This window comes from Maylandia zebra, linkage group LG2 (genome assembly GCF_041146795.1).
Source record: "Maylandia zebra isolate NMK-2024a linkage group LG2, Mzebra_GT3a, whole genome shotgun sequence".
Lineage (NCBI taxonomy): Eukaryota > Metazoa > Chordata > Actinopteri > Cichliformes > Cichlidae > Maylandia > Maylandia zebra.
Genome location: NC_135168.1, coordinates 2168468 through 2189198, shown reverse-complemented (window position 1 = coordinate 2189198; position 20731 = coordinate 2168468). Strand labels below are relative to the sequence as shown.

Genomic DNA, 20731 nt, shown 5'->3' with positions numbered 1-20731 from the left:
TTCTATCTAAATGCAATATAGCATGTCCTGACTGCGGGGTTTTGGAAACAAATTAAAACGTACAGCTCTGTTATCACTTCCAACATAAATGAAGACAGAAAACTAAATAGCAGTGACGTTTGTAGGGTTACTGAAGTTGGGCTAGCTGGCGGGAGCCTGGGATTGTTTAGCTAAACGGCCCTAAACTGTTTCCCATTCATTCTCTATGGTAGCGCTAAAGCACTACGGGTGTAATATATTTTTGGCCACTACGGTCTTCCGGCGCTGTTGCGAGTTTGAGATGCGGCGGCACTTTGATAAAATCTCCTCTTTTACGTTTCGGGAGAGAAAACAAGTAACTCACCTCTCGCAACACATCCCAACGCTCCTCATTCATTGATCAAAGGTAAGAAACGTCGTTTGAAATAAGAATAAACAAACAGAATACATTTACAGCTGTATATTACAGGTAATAGGCGTGTTGCGATTGCATTTACGAAGCATCCATCGCTCAGTTAAAGACGGTGGGAGTTTATCTGCTGTTGTAAAGTGGCACGGTAAAAAATGAATGAACGTGATCCTTAAATAAATTGCGTGTTTCATTGACGTGTTTTACTGTTAAATAAACTTTGTAGGTTTCTGACTGCTGTGACACTGACATTACTATAATGTGGTACAATTAAATAACCGATAAGTGGCTTGTTATGAGATGACATGCTAAATGACTGAACCTGCTTAAAAAATGTATTGCTTTCATCTTGTAATGGGCAGTAATCTTATCAATGCGGAAGTCTGTCTTGATATCGCTCTAACATGAGCAATGCCCACTCGTGTATGAATAAACACGATAGCTTAAATAGATATGTTGATAATCTACCACCAATTCTTATGTGCCATGACTGCTAAGCAGTTACCACAAATTTTGCAGATAATCATTCAACCATGAAAGGTTTTTATTTACAGACAGAACAGTTTGTTATACCTGGAGGAAAAAACAATTTTATCGCAAATGTTGTCAATGTTCTTTCAAATTGTGTCTCTTTATTGTTCTCCTGCATCCTGCTGTCTAAACCAAGCAGCAAGATTATAACCTGGAATGTCTTTGTTTCTGTTTGGAATCAATTTTGTTTAATATAATTGTTTATTTTTTCACTGCATGTCAAGATGCACAAAGGTTTGTTGCGCCATATCCAGGGAAAATCTCTGTGGCGTTCCGCAAGAGGCCACTTGGATACCTCGTCAAAAGAAGCTCGACGGATTAAAAATGACCCCAAGCTTCAGGACAAGTCTGCACCTGTGAGGGAAGACGATGCTCTGACTGTCATCTATCAGAGAGGAGGCGATGCCTCCAACATGAAGGAAGTGCAGGGAGAGTACATCCTGCAGTTTGGAAAATATAAAGGGAAATCTTTCCGGTGGCTTCTGGAGAATGATGTCGGGGACACCATGTACCTGATCAAAGATCTCCAGAAGGAAGAGGCTGCAGGGACCTCTGTGGAAGAAGGGCATGGCAAGGAGAGCTTGCATTCATTTGTACAGTATGCCCTCAGCTTTACAGAGATAAAAGCTCTTCTGGACTATGAGGCCAGCAGAGTGAGTGTTGCTGCAGAAGCCTCTGAGGATGATCAGCTGGTTGGCTTTGGCTCACGAGCCAAGAGCACCTGGAAGGAGATTCAGGAGTCTCCTTTCTATGAGGCAGAGAGACAAAGATGGGTGGAAGAAAAGAGGAAATAGGGGAGAAACTGTTGATATTGTACATAATATAGTTTTGTTCTAATTTTGTAATGTTTATTTTGTTTATATAAATAAAAACTGATTGTAAATATAAAAATGTGAATAAATTGTGTTCTTTAAAAATAGCAGCACAGCTCTCTTCTTTATAACCTCTTAGAGTTCACCTGTATGTTTATATACCTGTGTGTGCTCACCATCAGGTAATCAGTTTTAAGAAGCTGTGAGTGCTGCCCTGAAAGCTTACATATTATTTCTAAATCACTTCATGTAATGATAACAAGCCATCCTTTCTCTAGTGGGGTCTCACAGCTTTTATCTTTATAATCTTTCTGGTTGATTTATATCATTAGAAACATGACTGCTGTCTTGTATCTGTGTGACTGTACAGCCTATTTCAGACATGACAACCAGACAGTGTCTGAAGTTATCTTTAATGCATGAAACACAGCTGGAGATAGTCCAGACACTTTCTCACTGATATTTTTGGTTTAGGTATTGTTGCTTTCTGGCTTGAAGCTTATCTACAAAAGCAGTTCAATAAGGAGAGATCATGTGGAAAAACCGAACATGATTTATTGAGATACAGAAATCAATGTAACTGTTAGGAAGTTAGACTCCAATGACCCATCATAGCAGAAGAAATCTCAGCAGTGACAGGATTTTACACAAGCCACACCCCAGAGTCAAAATGCTGGTAGTGATGAAGATGGAGGCTGGGACAGGGTTCTGAGTGAGGAGGAGAAAGGAGAGAGGGCGGGCTGCATGGCTGTGGATCTGAAACGCAGAATGGTAGAAGCAGAAGAGCAACAGATTTAAAGCATGCAGTGGAGGCTGGCAAGAGCATGACTGGAATAAAGTAATGATGTCAGTACTGAGTTTGTGCTGGAAAATGAATAGATATAAACTAACAGCCACCAGGAAGCAGACAGATGACTTATTACAGACATGCCTTGTTTAAATTATGTATAAGCATCATTTTCTATGTCATCAGAATGTATCTGTATTATAGTTTTAGCTTTAGTCTTTTTATTAAAAGTTGGATGTCTGCATAATTGTAGACTATATGTCTGGTATGTATCATCTCAAGACTGTCATGATACAGTCTGAGTTATGACAGTATAGGTACGTAATGCAGAAAAATTGCTCCACAGGCCCTAACACTATATAATATAAATAAAATGATAATGAAATAAAAATTAAAAGCAAAGTGAAAAATAAATGTTATCCACAATAAGTAGATTGAAAATGGTGTTTAACTTTTGATAATGTAACACAACCTTTGTCCCAACCAGGACTCGAACCCGCGCTCAGACAGTTCAGTGTAAAAAAAACCCATTTTTTTCCAATGCCCGAAAAGCTGCGATTTGATTGGCTGTTTCTCCGTTACACCTATACGTTAGGAGAACAACTGAGATAATCCATCCACAATACGAGGTTAGTCATTCATATACTGCTGCATGGGCTGGGCTGTAGTTACATCCTAAGGTTTTAAAAACTGAGCTTAAATAAATGATTAGCGGTAATAAAAGCCGAGGGAGGTCAACAGTGATCACTGACTGTTTTAGGAGCTTTTTGAGATCAAATAGAAGAAAATACAAAACATTAAACATGTTAACAACACAAAAGCCATATTAAACGCAGACTACTTTAGGCCCGGAAGTAGGATTCGTGGCGTCATCGCTGAACAACCGGATTTGACATGCAGACTGGGGAAGCTAAGGCTCGAACCACCAATCAGTAGCTGATCTGCTCCACCACCTGAGCCACAGCCACCCAGATGGTGGAGTTGTTGTTTGTTATTTGTTTTGTTTTTGCCACAACACCAGAACAACTGCGGGTGTCCTTAATAAGTTACAGTTGCAGTACTTCTAACTAGCTCAACAAACATCAGCACGCACACACTGTTTGTGTGCAGTGTGTTGCACAGTGTACCTGCTGGCTAAAGGTCCAGCTGCTGCATTTCACAGGGAGAAACAAGAAAGAGCTAGCTTCACTCAGAGTTGGAGAAAGATAAGAAAGACTGGAGAGGAAGAGGAGAGGTTAGATTTAAAGTGTGGTCTGCTCAGTGGGATTTTATAAACTGGAAATTTCAAGCTTACATGTAAATCCTCGTGTTTTTAAATCAGGGTTTGTGCACAAGACATTGTTTTTTTAATATCGTGGAATGTGCTACAAATCAAACTGAGGTAGACTAGCTGCTATTCAGAGGCTCCATTACAACCATGCTTAGGATCCCCCCCCTGCTGGATCCACTTTGACCCCTGACTCTGCACATTTTACTGTTAAGAGGCAAAGTCACCCTCTACAATGTAGGCAGCAGTGTGTGTACATATCTCCCTTCTGTTTCTTCAGATTCAGGCTGAGTGTAGTTATAACTACATATAATATAAAAGTATTTTACTGTGTATTTTACAGTTTTGTACTGTTCTTCTAGAATATCATTAAATTCACATAAATAGACTGATTTCACATTTCAAACGTAAATTAACGTAAAATCACTGTAAATGTAATAAAACATAATTTACTTGTTTTTTAAATGTATCTGTCTGTACATATGCATATTTAGATTGAAATACATTCACAAATGTATCATGATTTCACAAATATCTGTCCGTTATTTGAAAGATTGAACTGTTAAATTCAAATGTAATGCTATGGAAAAGTATATAACATGATTCTTAGAAACTTTCTTTTACATCAAATAATAATTATTATTATTGTTACTTTGGGCGATCGTGGCTCAAGAGTTGGCAGTTCGCCTTGTAATCAGAAGGTTGCCGGTTCGAGCCCCGGCTCGGACACTCTCGGTCGTTGTGTCCTTGGGCGAGACACTTCACCTGCCACCTACTGGTGATGGTCAGAGGGGAATTATAAAGTGGAATTGAGGGTCTCAAAGAGCGCTATAAGATTGCAGTCCATTATTATTTAAACCAACTGTTAACTGTATATTTCTGTACATTTAAGTATTATGATTCATATTGCTGCATTCACTGACCTTGTTTATAGGTAATTTCATTGTTTAATCACATTAAATTGTTCCTAATTTAATGTTTAAAAGCACTTGGAAAAGGCAAAATCCCATGTAAAATTAGGGCAACAAACCGTATTTTCATTACTGGAAATAACCGTATTTTTATGAGTAAGTTATTTTCTGTTATTTTACGGTATTGTTTTGGCGCCCCAGCTGCCGGATTAGTACTGTTTTTTTAAGATGTTTTTTCTAACAGTGTACCATATCTACTGATATTATTTGTATGATAGCACAAGGTTCACAAACCTCATATAGAAACCTCCTTTTTACTGGTTTCAGAGCCTGTACTTTTTACTTTTACTTGAGTAAAGAAGTTGAATCAGTGAGTAGTTTTTAACAGTAGTATTTATACTAACACGTAAGTACAGAACGCCTGTGCTTTTGCCATTTCGTTGGTCTCTGGATTTCAGCTGGATTGGGCTGAAAGGCCGTTAAACCTGCCAGCTTTATTCCCCATTTCATAATATGTTTTATTCATATATCTGACATGTCCTTCTGCCTTATAAGTTAGTAACCCATGTAACTGTCGTTAGTTTTTCAATTGTAACATTTTCTCTATTGTATAATTCCTTCATCTTAATGCATGATCCCACACAGAAGTCTAGCCAGTCTTCATTTGGGCACATTTCAAATTGTTATTTTCATGACTCCTATTGTTTCAGTGAAGATGACAAAATGTGTTTCATCATCGTGAAAAAACGTCCTCATGATTGGTACACATGCTAAACAGGACAGCAACTCCCTACATGATGCACTGCGTACTCAAACCCTTTCTCTGACTCAAGAAACCCTAAATCATTTCTCTTGATTGGGTTATTGATTGTGCTACATTATAACTATGATGTTATGATATGTTCCCCTTTTTGTTTAAACAAGTGTTTCCCATAAATGTGCTTCACTTGTAGATGGGTGTGAGATATGTCCACGACATATGTCAGGAAAAACAAAGAAATGGCATTAATAACACAGAGCAGGACCTCCAGTCAACCACGGTCGTTTAACTGTGTTTACCTCTGTGCTGGTCAGAGGGGTGAGACCTTCCCCCTCTGTGGGAAAAAAGGCTCAGTACGATGTCAAAGAGGCCCAGATGAGTGTAATCTGCTCATATCGAACCACCAGGACATTAAGAAATATCTCTTCTATTACTGTGACATGTAACTGTCCACATCGTCTTCATGTTTATGGATTTATGGCATTCATTGTTCCTCGTGTAGGTTCAACTCCCCTCCTCTTGTTTTCTTTCTTACAGTTGAGTCAACAGACCTCTGCCCTTTACCCTTAACGTCCAGCCTTCCTTCAGCTGTCCTTAACATGCTCCGTTTCTCCACAGCATATCTCGACTCTCCAGCAGCAGCGTGGCCTCCGTTAGTGCAGCGAAAGTCTCCTCTCCAGTGTGCAGATATATTTTCACTTTTGCTGGATGCAGACATTTGGCCTGGACATCCTTTCTTTTGATTTCGTGAACATTTGCTGTCTTCATTCGTGGATCGGGACAGTTGTCTTTTTTAAAGAATGTCCATTTATGTAAAAAAAGACTTTTTGGCTCCATGCTTGTTATTTTTTGCTGTGCTGAGGAATCTCACTATTATCGACCTGGGAGGTGCTGGTGAATCTCGAGGACTAGTTTGGATGTCTGGATGTCTATTTGTGAGGTAGTTTCAGTGTCTGCTGAGCAGCTCTTTCACAACTCTGACTGTATCCTTCCTTTCACTTGCCTCTGGGACCTGGAAGATTGGAATGTTATTGGCCTGTTTTGGAGATCTTTGCGGAGAGGATCCATACCCGGTGAATTCTGTACCGCAGCACCCAGCGCTGCAACATGACTGTGTCTTGGACCATTCTAGCTCTTTCATGTCCTGGGGGGCAGGCCTGTGGCTCCCCCCACACACTATTAGATACTTAAACACAGAAACCTTATGAGCACAGCACGCTCACACACACAGGTGCCCACACACCATCTTGGTCGGCTGCTGCCTCTAAACATGTCATGTAATATTAATACTGTGTGCTGCTCAGTAACACTTATCATATGTATGTTACTCTTAGTTATACATATGCTGGTTGTTGCTATGGTTTCCCTGCTGTGTGGTTTTTTCCAGCAGGTATTCAAGCAGATTGTCTTGTTTTTTCTCTCCCTGCCAAACTTGTCTTACTTTCTTCTTTTGCTTTTCTGTCCCCCAGTTTTGTCTGTTGTGATTTTAATATCTCAAAATAAAAAAATCCTAATAAAATATGACATTATAGCAAAAGGCGTAATGGTCTACTTGAGGAACAAAGATCTGTTTTTTGGTCTTCTGACTGCCCACTAAAAAAATCTACCCTTGTCATATTCGTTCTCTGAATGACCATGTAGAATTTCTGGCAAATATTTGTAACATATTTTGGAATAATATTTCATGTTTTCCAGTCACATGACGTAGTCTGTTCGAAAACATCACCTGCTGGTGCATTCAAGTGCTCTGTGGTGGAACCTGACCAAATTATCAACCAAACAAAAGTTAACCCCCCAAAAAGAACTTTTCACGGTTAATTAATTGGCCTTTTGTGCTTTACGTTTTATTACTGGCTATGGAAGTCGTGTACATCATTGTTCTTTGTATGCTGCTGCTAAATGTCCATCTTTGCATATTCACAGACTCTCCCATTGGTTGATTTTTATCTATAAATCTCTCCTTGGGCTGGTTCCATCTTATTTATGTGTTTATATGTGTAAAAACCACAACCAATACAACCTTCGTTCGAACAAAATCATACAATTGATTGTCCCAAAAATCAGAACAGAATTGGGGAAAAAGGCCTTTAAATACGCTGCCCCTGCTTCCTGGAATAATCTGCAGAAGGAACTGAAATGATCAGAATTGGTTACCTTGGGAGAGTTTAAGTCTGTCTTAAAGGAACGAGAGAACAGCTCTTTTACTCAGTGTGATTGTTTTTAATGTACTCTTAATTTGATCTGTTATTGTATATTTTACACATGTTTGTATGGGATATTGTATTTGTTTTAAATGTTATATACCTATGTGGTATGTGACTTGTGTTGCTATGATGCCAGGTCTCCCTTGTAAATGAGATTTTTAATCTCAATGAGATTTTTACCTGGATAAATAAAGGATTAATAAAAATTAATTGGCCTTTAACATACGTCGACACGCGATAGGACAAAAAAACTAATTAAAAAAGAAACAAAATATACAAAATTTTAAGGCCATTCAAACTAGGAATGTTGCGTTATAAAGCATTTATACTGCGGGCATACATAAAGCATATTTCCTTTCTTAGCACTAAGTTTTGTGGCATATTTTTTATATTTACTTTTATTTCCGATAGCAACTGAAGGGGCCATGAGGTACCTTAGCTAATCGCCTCCAACGGCAACCAGCTGAGAGAAAGGGTAGAGAAGACAAGATGGCGGAGTGAGTGGGTTGTACTTTGTACAGACGGTTTCGACCCTTAAAGTTTGCTGAAAACGTCTTTAAAAGATCGAAGAAGCAACGGCACCCGCGAGAGTATAAAGATTTACTTTCGCTCTTCACTGCAGAGGAAACCTGGACAGTTTCTCCGTTGCGTTCGTTACGACGACGTTAGCTTGATGCTAACGTTAGCTAACGTTAGATTTGACGGACATTAGTTGCTACTTCGAGGTAGCTGGTTGGGTGTTAAAGGCCTTAGGCTTGTTCTAATTTAGTTCTGGATGTTTGTACGTCGATACTAACACGCCATTGAGCGTTTACCTGACCAGTTTGTGTTTTAACTAAGATTATTGTAGCCAGACGAAAGCCAGAAAACTATATATGAGATCTATCGAAGCCTGGTTCATTGGTTTTCGAAAATATTTTGTAGTAACAGCTAGCCCACATTGCCCCCTGTAACACCAAGTGGATATACGGGACGCCGTATGTTCTGCTGACAATCGGGCTAAATTGCCACAGAATTTCCTAAAGCAAATCAGGTGGAATTTGATATCTGGTGGATATGGCGAGCAGCAGTGGCTCTAAAGCAGAGTTCATAGTCGGTGGAAAATACAAACTCGTCAGAAAAATCGGATCAGGATCTTTCGGCGACATATATCTGGCCATCAACATCACAAATGGAGAGGTAATATGGTGCATCTTTCTACATCTTGGATTGTTTAGCTGTCTTCTGGAAGTTGCTAAATAATTTTACCGAATATGACGGTAGCTTTGTCCTATGTGTGCGATAACTTTATAGGTTGGAAAGTGCACAGCTTCTATTTATCTGCTAGGGTTACACAATACTTTTAGCTGCATTCAGTTTATGAATCCCTGGATGTTAGTAGTAAAAAGAATGGTAAATATTGAAGTGTATTTGTTGTCGTGTTTCTATTTTTCAGGAAGTAGCTGTTAAATTGGAATCACAAAAGGCCAGACATCCGCAGTTGTTATACGAAAGCAAACTATACAAAATCCTACAAGGCGGTGTCGGGATTCCACACATCAGGTAAGGAGACATGGTTGGGCGGCACGGCGTCTGTGTCGATACTAACATGGAAACATTTATTTCGGTCAATAAATGTCGTCCCGTCTGCTCTGGGAAAAAGACGGCTAACAGTGATTGTGAACCCTGCTGGCATTAGGCCTGCTAATCAGCCCAACAGCTACGAGGACACACTGTGTATTATGTATTTCCAGCCACCGCTTTCAAACGCTTCCCTCTCGGTTCCGTTTGACACTTTTGGCTGCGTGGTGACAGCCGTGTACAGACCCTAGGTGCGTACTTGTATCCTGAATTACAGCTGTTACGGAGCGGAAAGGGGACTGTGTGATTGGAAATGGCCGCTCTTTTGTTGTGCTAGCTTCCAACATGTCCTCCGTTCCCTTGTCAGAAAATGGCGGCGGCGAACAGAAGCGAAAACAGCAGACCATGCCCAGCAGTGTGTGTTTGCAGCGCGTAAACGAAGCCTCTACAGGGCCCGTCAGCGGGGACACGTAATATTAGTTGCTGTAACTGCTAATAATAACCATTTAGGGTGAGCGGTAATCTTAAGTACACTAGCTGCGTCCCACTTCCACACTGTATATTTGAACTATGCAGTGTGTACACTTCAGTCCGAGCACCAGGGTCGCGGTATTTCACCTCTTTGTTCACATCGTCTGTGCCAGAAAGACTGCTTATGATGACGTTTTTGTTTCATTAGTCGTGAGTTGGACCGGTTGTTTTGATGAAAGCATTACATTTTCTTTAGTGTATGTTTATTTAGAACAGATGTGACACCACAATAATTTAGATTCCTGACAGGTCTTACATGCCTTGATTACCAGCATTAGTAAGGAATTGGGTAGCTGCTGTTAATGATGTGACCCGTGTTAAATGTAGGGCAGGCTGCAGCTGTCAAAGGTCAACTGGATTTTTCTTTAGCGTGCTGGAAGGCAGAAACTGGAGGCGGATTTCCTCATTTCTGGTTCATTTTTTGGTTTCTGGTGTAACACCCGTCCACTCATGTCCACAGACGAACATATTTGAAGGACCATTTTTAGCCATTGGTAACTACAGAGCAAACAAACTTTAATGCAGTGTGAACACGCGTCACTACTGACCATGATAGAGGAGGGACGAGCCATTTAATTAGCTTGGCTCACTTTGTCATCGTGGCACGCAGTGTGAAAGTTGGATAACGTGTGTTTTTTGTTTGTGGTAGTCATTGAACTAGAGTTTTAATTAAAAGCTGGAATCCTAATTTTATTTGTATTTTTTTTAATATTCATGTGTAATTGGTCAGGGCAAAATGTAGGTGACAGAAATAAACAAGACTTCTATTAGAAGATCCAAAAGGCATCAAGACAGGATGAGCTGGGAAATGAGCAGCGCTGACCTGGACCTGCCCCTCATCCTTATCGCTTTTGAGTCCACCCTGCCGTGCAGATCTAGTTCAGTCACTACTCTCTGGGTAAACCCACAGAGACCGGTTGAGCTGAGCTTCAGACTCTAACTGTACCTTTGAATGTTGTTTGATATAATTGATCACTGAATACACAGGAACACATTTCAATAAGAAGTATTCCAAAAACAGACTGCATTTTAAAATGCCTGCACACAGTCTGCATCATCACTCCTGCTGAAGAACAGATTATTGGTGTCCCTCAGCTGGACAGTCGCTCCCTGAAGATGAGTGCTGATCACCTGCTTTGTTCAGCTGCTCTTGATACTGTTGCTCCTTTTAAAACAGAGTGTGTTAAACCTAAAAAAGGTGCCTGGCTAAACAACGTGACTCAACGTGCTGTTAGAAACGAAGAAGAGAAAACCTTCAGCTCTCCTTTGATATGTTAAGCCCTGTTTGGTTAGCAGGATGGTGTTAGAGGAAGGATTTTAGGACAGAAGTATTTATCAGACATCATCTGTAATTCCTGTCACAGACCTCGTGTCTTATTAACACCATTAGTTCTGCTATCAACCACCAAACACTTTCCAGGGTCTCCAGCCACCTGTGAAAACTCTTGTTTTTTGTCAATAAGGTCACTGCTATCAGGTCTCATATCACTCCTCCAGCTTCTGTTCCCCCAAATTTATCAGCTGTTGGATGCCTTTGAGCCTGTTTCTGTGTCGCCTCGACATTATCCCCACTCGTTATTTTAAAGACGTCTTTGAAACTATTGGACCTAGTGTGTTGTCCATTATTAACACCGGTCTTCTAATGGGAACTGTACCAACTGATTTCAAGCACGCCATGGTGCAGCAGCCATTTCTCAAAGAAATATATTTAGGTAACGTTTAGACATTGTGTCTTCACTCAGATATTCATTGTGACAAAGCGTGATAGTCAATAGTTTAATTAAAAAAAGAAAGATTAACCTGTCTTTGGCATTTCGACTTCATGCATCAAACTATCCAAAGCAGCCACGTGATAATGTTCATATTTGACCTTCAGAACAAGCTGCTGATCATGTACCATTTGTTAATGCTCCTGGCACTTGTTTTAGCATTTAAGTGTTCTATTAAAAAAATAAAAGAATTCATTTTTCTTTTTGTATCTTAGACTTGTAGCTGGATTTTCTAAGGTCAGCGCTCGCAAGCAGGTTTCATACCCGAGGGGAAAATCCCTCCAAACTAAAACAGACACTTTTCTTTCATTGGTTACAAAATGTACCACATGAGCCAATCAAAAATGATGTGGCAGCACGTGGCATATGGTTGCTTAGAAAGAGAGGAAAGTTTTGGGAGTGATGGCGAGTTTGAAATGTGAGAGATTTGACATTGAATGTGTTTGGAGTGTGTAGCTGGTGTGTAGCGTAGCCATTTGTTTTGTGTGTTAAAACAATGAGACGACTAAAAAGCCACCAAAGCCTTCTGTCACTGTACATGTAGAACACAGTTGTGGGTGCTCTGCACCAACTGTGTATGGAATAAAAACATAAATGTTAGGGCAGCAACAATACACCCGTCTGTCTTGTGGTGGACAAGAACTATCAGGAATAATTAGTGGCGTCTTGTCTCCCCGATTGTTCTGTAGTAGAACAAAAAAGGAATTTGCTGCAGTTTTATATGAATGGTTGGACAGAACTTTGTTGCCCACCTTATATTTGTATTTCAAATAATGAAAAGCTTTCTTTCAACATGTTGGTGGTTTTCACATTAAATTGAGTTGTTTTGGGGGTTTTCTTTCAACTTTTCCCTACTTGGACTAGATAAGATAAGATAAGATAGAACTTTATTAATCCCTCGGGTGGGTTCCTCTGGGAAATTCGATTTCCAAAAAAGCACAGCACCGACAGAAGTTACAGAGTTATACACACACACATATATATAAATACAGAGACAATATAAATAAAATATACGAAGGGGATAAATAGAATAAATAGGAATAAAAATAAAAATACAAGTGAATTGCACATTTCAAGTATTGAGTCTATTGTCTATTGTCAAACGTAGAATCCAAGTATGCTCGCCCCCGACCGGTTGCAGCAGATGGCCCCGCCCCTCCCTGAGGCTGGTTCTGCTGGAGGTTTCTTCCTGTTAAAAGGGAGTTGTTCCTTCCCGCTGTCACCAAAGGGCTTGCTCATAGGTGTGATATTTACCTGTTTTCTTTGTGTCATTGTAGGGTCTGTAAAGCGCCTTGAGACAACTGTTGTGATTTAGGGCTAAATAAATGAGATTAACTTTTATGATCCTTCACATCAATTAAAATTTGTATCTATAGCACTCTCCTCAGCCTTTGGCAGTACTACGTAGATGAATGGTCTCTAGCAACATACATGAACTGTGATTAGGCTGAACGGCCATGTCCATCTCAGTAATGTATGTGTTCATTTAATAAACTACATCTAAATTGAGCCTGCATCTGTTTGTTGAAAGACATAATTACACACTAATCAGTGGATATTTAGGAGTACTGCATTTGTTTTTTCCCAGTTAAACTGGACTTTCAGTGAAACGACTGACTTTGGTGTTTAACAGTGTGCTAAACGGCAGCTTTTCTGACGTGTTTACATTCTGGTAGTCATCTATTCATGTCATATACCGTGTCGTCGGGGTCTAAGGAGAACATAGTCTGGTCAGATGAGACTGAAATTAAACTCTTTGGATGCCTCAGTACACACAGTGTTTAGAGGCCAAAGACACTGCATATTAGCCCAAAAAGAGGGAAGTCTGCAGCTGGGAACATAATAGCGTGGGGCTATTTTTCATACGGCACTGTCATGCTTCATTGATGGAAGGATTAATGTACTGAGACGTTCTTGATAAAAATCTGCTGCCACCTACTGAGGATTGCCAGTAGCTGTGTCCAACTCTGTGATCCCACATAGTTCCTCATTATTACACATCATTTATGGACATCTATGGTTTGAATTTGCATATGTGGATTAGAGGGGTTGTTACCAACATCTGGTGAGAATTTCCTGTCAACAGTTGCTTTGTAATGCTGTGGAATGTTTTCTAGGGTGATGTAGCCTGAAAATCCTATAAAAGCCTTAATAGCCACTAGTATGGGTTATAAAATGGTTGTAAACCATAAATCCCAGTTTAGGCTTGTTTCAATTTGGCTTTTTTGTAGTTTAAGTCTAAAGTAAGTTTCCACTTTAACTGTATTGCAAACAAGCTGTGTTCAGTGAGTCTTGGTGCTCATAGTTCTGGTTTCATGTTGAAACACTCTTGCCTACAGCCTGCGCAACCTGCTGATCTTGCTGCCTCTCCTACATTCCTGCTACGGTCTGACTTGACTTTTATTCAGGCCCCACCTATACCAGTTTGTGCAACTTCCTCACTGTGGCTCGGGCTTTTTTTGTGTGTAAAGAAGTGACTCAAGCCTTGTGTTGGGGTCATGATTATGGCCTGTGAATGTTACAGACTTCAAAATCATGGTAAAGCTGTCAGTTGTGTGCATATTGTGACTATAGTTGATTCCCACCAGGCTTATGGATTGAAAATATATCGTGCCATAAGATAATTATGGCAGTTACAGGTAGGGTTGTTCCTGGGAATTCATTTCTTAGTCTCTTTTTTTTCTTTTGGTCTCGTTTAGTTGACTCATCAGCTCGTCTAAAACTAAGAGACTGATATTCATTGAATTAAGTCCCTGTTTAATGGGCAGTGTCAAAAAGGCATTTGTAACCGTTAATTACATTCCTTAACAAGGAATCATGACGCTTGACCCTCATTGCCATACACCTTTCATCCCCACCCGGTTTATTTAAAGTATCGTCATCATCGTTTATTTATATAGCACTTTATAAACACACCTGGTAGACCAAAGTGCTGATCGATACAAATATAAAATAATACAAAAGCAAAAACCAAACATAGCAATAAAATTGTCAGTTACCCACAGAGTGGTAACTGTAGTATAAATTGTCAGTCGACCCTGTTACACCTTCAGTATTACTTCAGTCAAATGCAGTGCCACAAACTGTTCTCTTCATTTTGAAATGTTGCCTCTAGACCTTGTTGACATAAGAGTATAGCCTGTTCTGAGTGAAAACAAAATGAAACTATGAAGTTAACGTTAGTGAGACTGCAGTTTTGTTTTAAATCATTTGAGTTTTTTCAGTGGCAGCACACAATCACACCCGTTTCCCTCTGGGCTCAAAATTTCCCCCAAATCTTTGATAGTTTAAAAAATATAAAGTGGATTAATCACTCAGTTATGTTACTTTTAATTAAAAGTTTATTCAAACACAAAGATTTCATTATTCCATTTCAAATCGAAGGTCAATAAACACCCTACTTCCATTAGCACCTATTTGGATTCGCCAAGTCATGGGACATCATAGCACGGGCCTCAGTGAAGGCAGACTTTAATCACAACTGAGCCCTTCCTCAGTTTCCACCATTTACAGGCCACGGCATACAAAGTAAAATGTCACAGGTATCATTTTTCGCCCTCGGAGACCTTCTGTAATGTTATGGACAACTCAACAAGTTTTTTTTTTTGTTTTTTTTTAATGTGCACCAGCATGGTTGCCACTAGGGCTGCACGATTTTGCATAAAATGAGAATCACGATTTTTTTTTGCTTAGAATTGAGATCACGATTCTCTCACAATTTTCTTTTCCAGTATAAATATTTATTGCGCTTATTAACTGCACATCAACTTCGCAACAGTTGAGACATAAAAACAACAAATGTCTCATTTTGTCGTTGCCAAATGTTGTACTGCTTGAGATTCCGTCTCCACCGTTGCTCGACGCTGCGTGTACAGAGCAGGTAGTGCAACAATAGAAAAATAGTTGCGGGACGGCACTGTGTAGCGTTTGTCGAGGGTGTTGATCATTTTCCTAAATCCCTTGTTTTGCACAGTGTTGATGGGAGCCATATCTTTGGTCAGGTGATAAGTGATAGCCTCCGTGATTTCTTTGTGCCTGCGGGAGTTCGACGTGTATAGGGAAGCGCTGTATAAGGTTCCCGTTATTGATGTTTGGGTGGTTGACCGGGACGGATTTTCTCCTGTCACTTTCTTGTCATCCCTGACGTGCTCTCTGTTGTTTTTCCCTGCTAATTTTAGCAGCCAGCTTCTGTATCACGTGGTAGGAAGAGTGAGCGCTTGTTTTCATGCAGATTACGTCCCGGATCAAAATGCGGTACAATCGTCTTTTTTTTTTTTTTTTCTTTTTTTTTTTTTAAATCGTTGTCATTTGGAAATGAGATCGCACATAAGTATGAATTGAGATTAGGGCTGCCACAAACGATTATTTTGATAGTCGACTAGTCACCGATTATTTTTGCGATTAGTCGACTAATCAGATCATCATCCATTGGACGTACAGCGTACAGCTTATTGCACCAGCAGCATCTGGTCTTATATAACTATCATTAGCTTACAGCTTGAAGTGTTTGTGCTAACTAAAAATAAAGACAAGATGATAGTTTATTAATTTTTAATGAAATTTGCAGATTGTTTCGGTGAAGTTTAATAAACTCCTTGCTATCTAAAATATAACAGGACACCGGAGTATATTCTCCAGCGTCTCACACTTATGATAATCAGCTGTCTGCTTGACAGTTTTAGCTGTGCAAAAAACTATAACTTTAATCTCAGCCAAACCGATTTACTCAGGAACAAATAAAATACTAAAGAAAGCCAAACAATAACATTTTAAGTTATCTAAGTGACTCATATATATTTAACCTGACTAGCGAAAGACGGCGGTGGGTTTGAAAACGATTTGCCAGGAGTCCGGTGTTCTCACGGCTCTAGTGAGCCTAGCCCCCGGCTCGCTATCGAGCTAGTGGGTAACAGACGTCTCAGAAAACGTCGGAGCGCTTTTGAAAATATGTGGTGTCCTGATAAACTGAGCAGATATTTGAGGTTTACACAGCTACATTCTCACCTGAAAATATGTTAAACGTTTATTTTGTGACCCAGAAAGAATAATAAATGTTAAAACTAACTAGCTGCCGCCATTGTTGACAACTGCGCTGGGCTGCGCTATGAATTCTGGGACACAGCTGCTTCTTCTTCTTCGGGGTTTAACGGCAGCTGGCATCCTTGTACATGCAGTGCTGCCATCTTCTGTTTCAGTCCGTTATTACACTCTTAAACCCTACTACTCATTCCTGCGTCCTTTGTGATCTTACAAAGCTTCAAACGACGCGTCGACTATTAAATTAGTCGTCGACGATTTTAATAGTCGACATAATCGTGACTAGTCGACTAATCGTGGCAGCCCTAATTGAGATCGTGATTTTCTAACGATTAATCGTGCAGCTCTAGTTGCCACCATGTGTAGCTGGACCTGGTGTTACATACTGCCCATATTTTTGTGAATGGGTGGATGACTGGATATGTAAAGTGCTATATAAATACAGGCCATTTACCATTTTACTGCCCATATTTTTGCCACAGATTTACTGGTTTACTAGCTGTAGCTTCTTTACTGAATAGGTGCACATCAGTAAGAATCAACATACCCACATATGTCTGTACTAAGGCTGCCACAAACGATTATTTTAATAGTCGACTAGGCACCGATTGTTTTTGCGATTAGTCAACTAATCAGATCATCATCCATTGGACATAAAACGTACAGCTGCATCTGCTCTTATATAACTATCATTAGCTTGCAGCTTTTAAGTGTTTAAGGTCTGTGCTAACTAAAAATAAAGACAAGATGATAGTTTATTAAATTTTAATGAAATTTGCAGATTGTTTCGGTGAAGTTTAATAAACTCGGCCGTCTGTTCTTTATGTAAAATATAACAGGACACTGGAGTAAACTCTCGAGCATCTCACACTTCTGATAATCAGCTGTCTGTTTGACGTTTATTCAGCTGTGTGAAAACTATAACTTTAATCTCAGCCAAACAGATTTACTGAGGAACCAATAAAACACTGGAAAAGCCAAACAATAACATTTTTAAGTTATCTAAGTGTTTGGACAGTCATCACGGCGTCGCTGTAACCTAATTGGCCTACAAATGCGGCCTCCGAAGGATGCAGCCGCTAAATTTGGACACAGCTATGAAACCTGACACAGCTTCTTCTTCTTCGGGGTTTAACGGCAGCTGGCATCCCTGGACATGCAGTGCTGCCATCTTCTGTTTCAGTCTGTTATTACACTCTTAAATACTACTACTACTTATTCCTGCGTCTTTTGTATCTTACAAAGCTTCAAACGACGCGTCGACTATTAAATTTGTCGTCGATGATTTTGATAGTCGACGTAATCGTGGCAGCACTAGTTTGTACGTCCATTCAATTCATCTTTCTACGCTTGTTGGCATACACATTTGATCCCTCTTTGTTTGTCGTGTTGGGCCTCACCTCTTCAATAAGGTAGCTGTAGCTTAGGAGGTGGAGCAGGTCATTTACTAATTGAAAGGTGGTGCTTCGATCCCTGACTGTTCCAGTTTGGATGCCAAAGTACCCTTGGGCAAGATACTGTAACCCTAAGTTCCTCTCCAATGCAACTATTGGGGTGTGGATGTTAGAAAGCACTTAGGTGTAGAAAAGCTTGTCTGAATGGGTGACTAAGGCATGTCATATAATACTTTGAGTGCTTGTTGTTCTTGTTATTACATTTTATACAGTTGTTATCGGTGCCTTTAAAGACGTGGTTTAAAAGTGCAGTTTGGTCTGGAGATCTGGTGTAAGTGCATTCCAAAGTCTTGGGACAGAACAACTAAAGGCTCTGAGTCCCATGGTAGTCAGGTGAGCAGACAGGGGAAGATGAGCAGAGTGTACTCTGAGTACGTATGGAGAACATTTGATAAAGACAGGCGAGCAGGGTTATAAAGGACTTTGAAAGTGATGAACAAGATCTTGAAATTGATACTTAGGTGAACTGGAAGCCATGGGAGCTGTTTAAGAACAGGTGTTATGTTTCAGCAATTCTAGCTGCGATTTCATTCTTTTGCCTTTTAATAAAATTAACAGTTACAGTGTTAACTAAACGATGAGGCGACTTGTCACTGGGACCTGAGCACCTGTGGACGTGGGAAGTATAATCCCTGTATAAGTAATCTCGGTTCAAGCTGTAATCAGTAAAATTGAGCTTTTAGAGAGGTATGAAAGCACATCAATGCAAAGCAAAGGGGTGTTTGTTACAGATATTTATTTACTAACAAAATATTCTATGAAAAAACAAAATCAAAAGACTGACTTTCAGTGATTAGTTTTGAAAATATAAATATACAAAGAACCGTGGTTGGTTTGTTCTTTTCCATGTTTCTAGACACATAGCTGGCTTTAGTGAACAGATTGTGTTCAATGTTTTTTCCAGAGTCACATGACTCCACATCACAGTAGTGTTTTAGAGTAGGGAGGAAAAAATGACTGTCTTAAAACAATTTTAAAAGGTAAAAAGTTCAACCTCTGCTGCGTCACAGTAACTTGTGTTTTCTTGTTTCCTTGTTGACACATCAGGATGTCAGTCGGAACAACTAAATTAAACCAGAATCCCACTAAGCAATGATGTCATTGGTGGAGAGAATTCATGTGATGGGCTTCCATGGAACAGCGTGACATTTTAATGTCTCATGTTTGTACCTCAGAAACACATTAGAATTGTTTCAAAGTGACGTGTAACCTTTTGTTCTTATATATACACGACTCATTTATTATGCACAAGGGACACGTAAAACGAGCCTTTTTATAAGAGGCCAACCTGCTTTGGGTCTACAGTGGTCCCTCGCTACAACGCGGTTCACCTTTCACTGGATTTTATTTTTGTGCACTTTTGCATGTTTTCTTGTTTGTTTGTTTGTTTTTTGTTTGTTTGTTTTAAACGGCGTATTGTGTCCTGCGTCCTGATTGGCTACGTTCAGCTTGTCACATTTACATAAATCTTCGATCACTAGCAGTGTGACTCTGAAGTGCTGGACTGTATGTTTGTACGTTTTCTCCCCAACAAACAACAATGTCGACAAAACGTTGCCACCTGCGGGTTCCTTTGGACTTGTTTTCTATGAAGGTTTGAACTTGAGAGTTTAAACGAGAGAAAAGTGTGAAAATGTTCCTGCCTGTCTGAGAAACGAGTATAAAGTGTGTAGTGAGGGCTTTACAGCCTTAAAGCATCTATAGTAATTATAAAAAATAAAGTTGGCTACTTTGCGGATTTCACTTATCGCAGGTTATTTTTGGAACGTAACTCCCAGGATAAACAAGGGACCGCTGTATATTCAGCCTGTGAAGTTTGTTTAGAGAATGCATTGTGACTGAGATCAACCGTGAAAACCTACTTTTCTATGTTACTGTTGTCATCAGGTGGTATGGCCAAGAGAAGGACTACAACGTCCTAGTTATGGACCTGCTTGGACCCAGTCTGGAGGACCTGTTTAACTTCTGTTCTCGCCGCTTCACCATGAAAACTGTCCTTATGCTGGCAGACCAGGTATCCAGCTCATACACACCCACTTCTCTGCAGGCTTTTAAAAAAAGGGAACTAAGCAAAGGTTTATCTGTATCCTGCCTTCATATATAACCTGGAAACTTTTGTCCATTGTAGTAATTTGGTCACATTTAAAACACATTTTTATATCTTCAGATGATCAGCAGAATCGAGTATGTACACACAAAGAACTTCATCCACAGAGACATCAAACCAGATAACTTTCTCATGGGCATCGGCCGTCACTGTAACAAGGTAAGATATGCAGGACCAGTACATAAGTATGTCATATTCAAGGACTGTATAGACCTGTTGGAGGATAGTGATATGACAGGGGCCAGATATTATGAAGTAGTTTCAACATACGTCTTTCAGTTATATGGAATCACTGACGACTAGACTATACGGTCACATGAAGTTGGTTAATCAACTTGCTGAGTTAATCCAGGGTTTCACCTGCAGTTCACATGAAAGGGGTGTTGGCAGCATCCAGTTCATCTAAAAGGGGCTTTTTCATGGGTTACATGACTTTTCTTCCACATAAAGTGGAAGAAGGGGAAATGACTCTAATTTGTCGGCAGATCAAAGTTAAATGAATTTGAACAGGTGTTCTACTAGCTGCAGTTACAGCAGTGTAAAAGAGAAATATAGGAACATTTTATGCCTTTTCGAAATCAACAAATTAATACATGCACATTTCTGTGACAAT

The 20731-nt window shown here is 39.8% G+C and overlaps 2 protein-coding genes across 5 annotated transcripts in view; both read left to right on the top strand.

The window, feature by feature from the left end:
• Positions 1 to 268: 268 nt before the first annotated feature.
• LOC143413445 (uncharacterized) lies at positions 269 to 1838 on the top strand. The gene is made up of 2 exons (XM_076876540.1): positions 269 to 385; positions 1144 to 1838. The coding sequence occupies exon 2, from the start codon at positions 1144 to 1146 to the stop codon at positions 1711 to 1713; it is 570 nt and encodes a 189-aa protein (XP_076732655.1). The 5' UTR covers positions 269 to 385; the 3' UTR covers positions 1714 to 1838.
• Positions 1839 to 8108: 6270 nt separating this feature from the next.
• Positions 8109 to 20731, top strand: part of csnk1a1 (casein kinase 1, alpha 1) — a 29682-nt gene continuing 17059 nt past the window's right edge. For 3 of the 4 annotated variants that reach the window (XM_004566615.4, XM_004566614.6, XM_012923406.4), the window contains exons 1-4: positions 8109 to 8839; positions 9096 to 9202; positions 19899 to 20025; positions 20179 to 20277. In XM_004566615.4, the coding sequence (XP_004566672.1) occupies positions 8717 to 8839; positions 9096 to 9202; positions 19899 to 20025; positions 20179 to 20277 (456 nt within the window). In that variant the 5' untranslated portion in view covers positions 8109 to 8716. The remainder of the gene's footprint in view (positions 8840 to 9095; positions 9203 to 19898; positions 20026 to 20178; positions 20278 to 20731) is intronic. The other variant, XM_004566616.6, reaches the window with a different exon arrangement.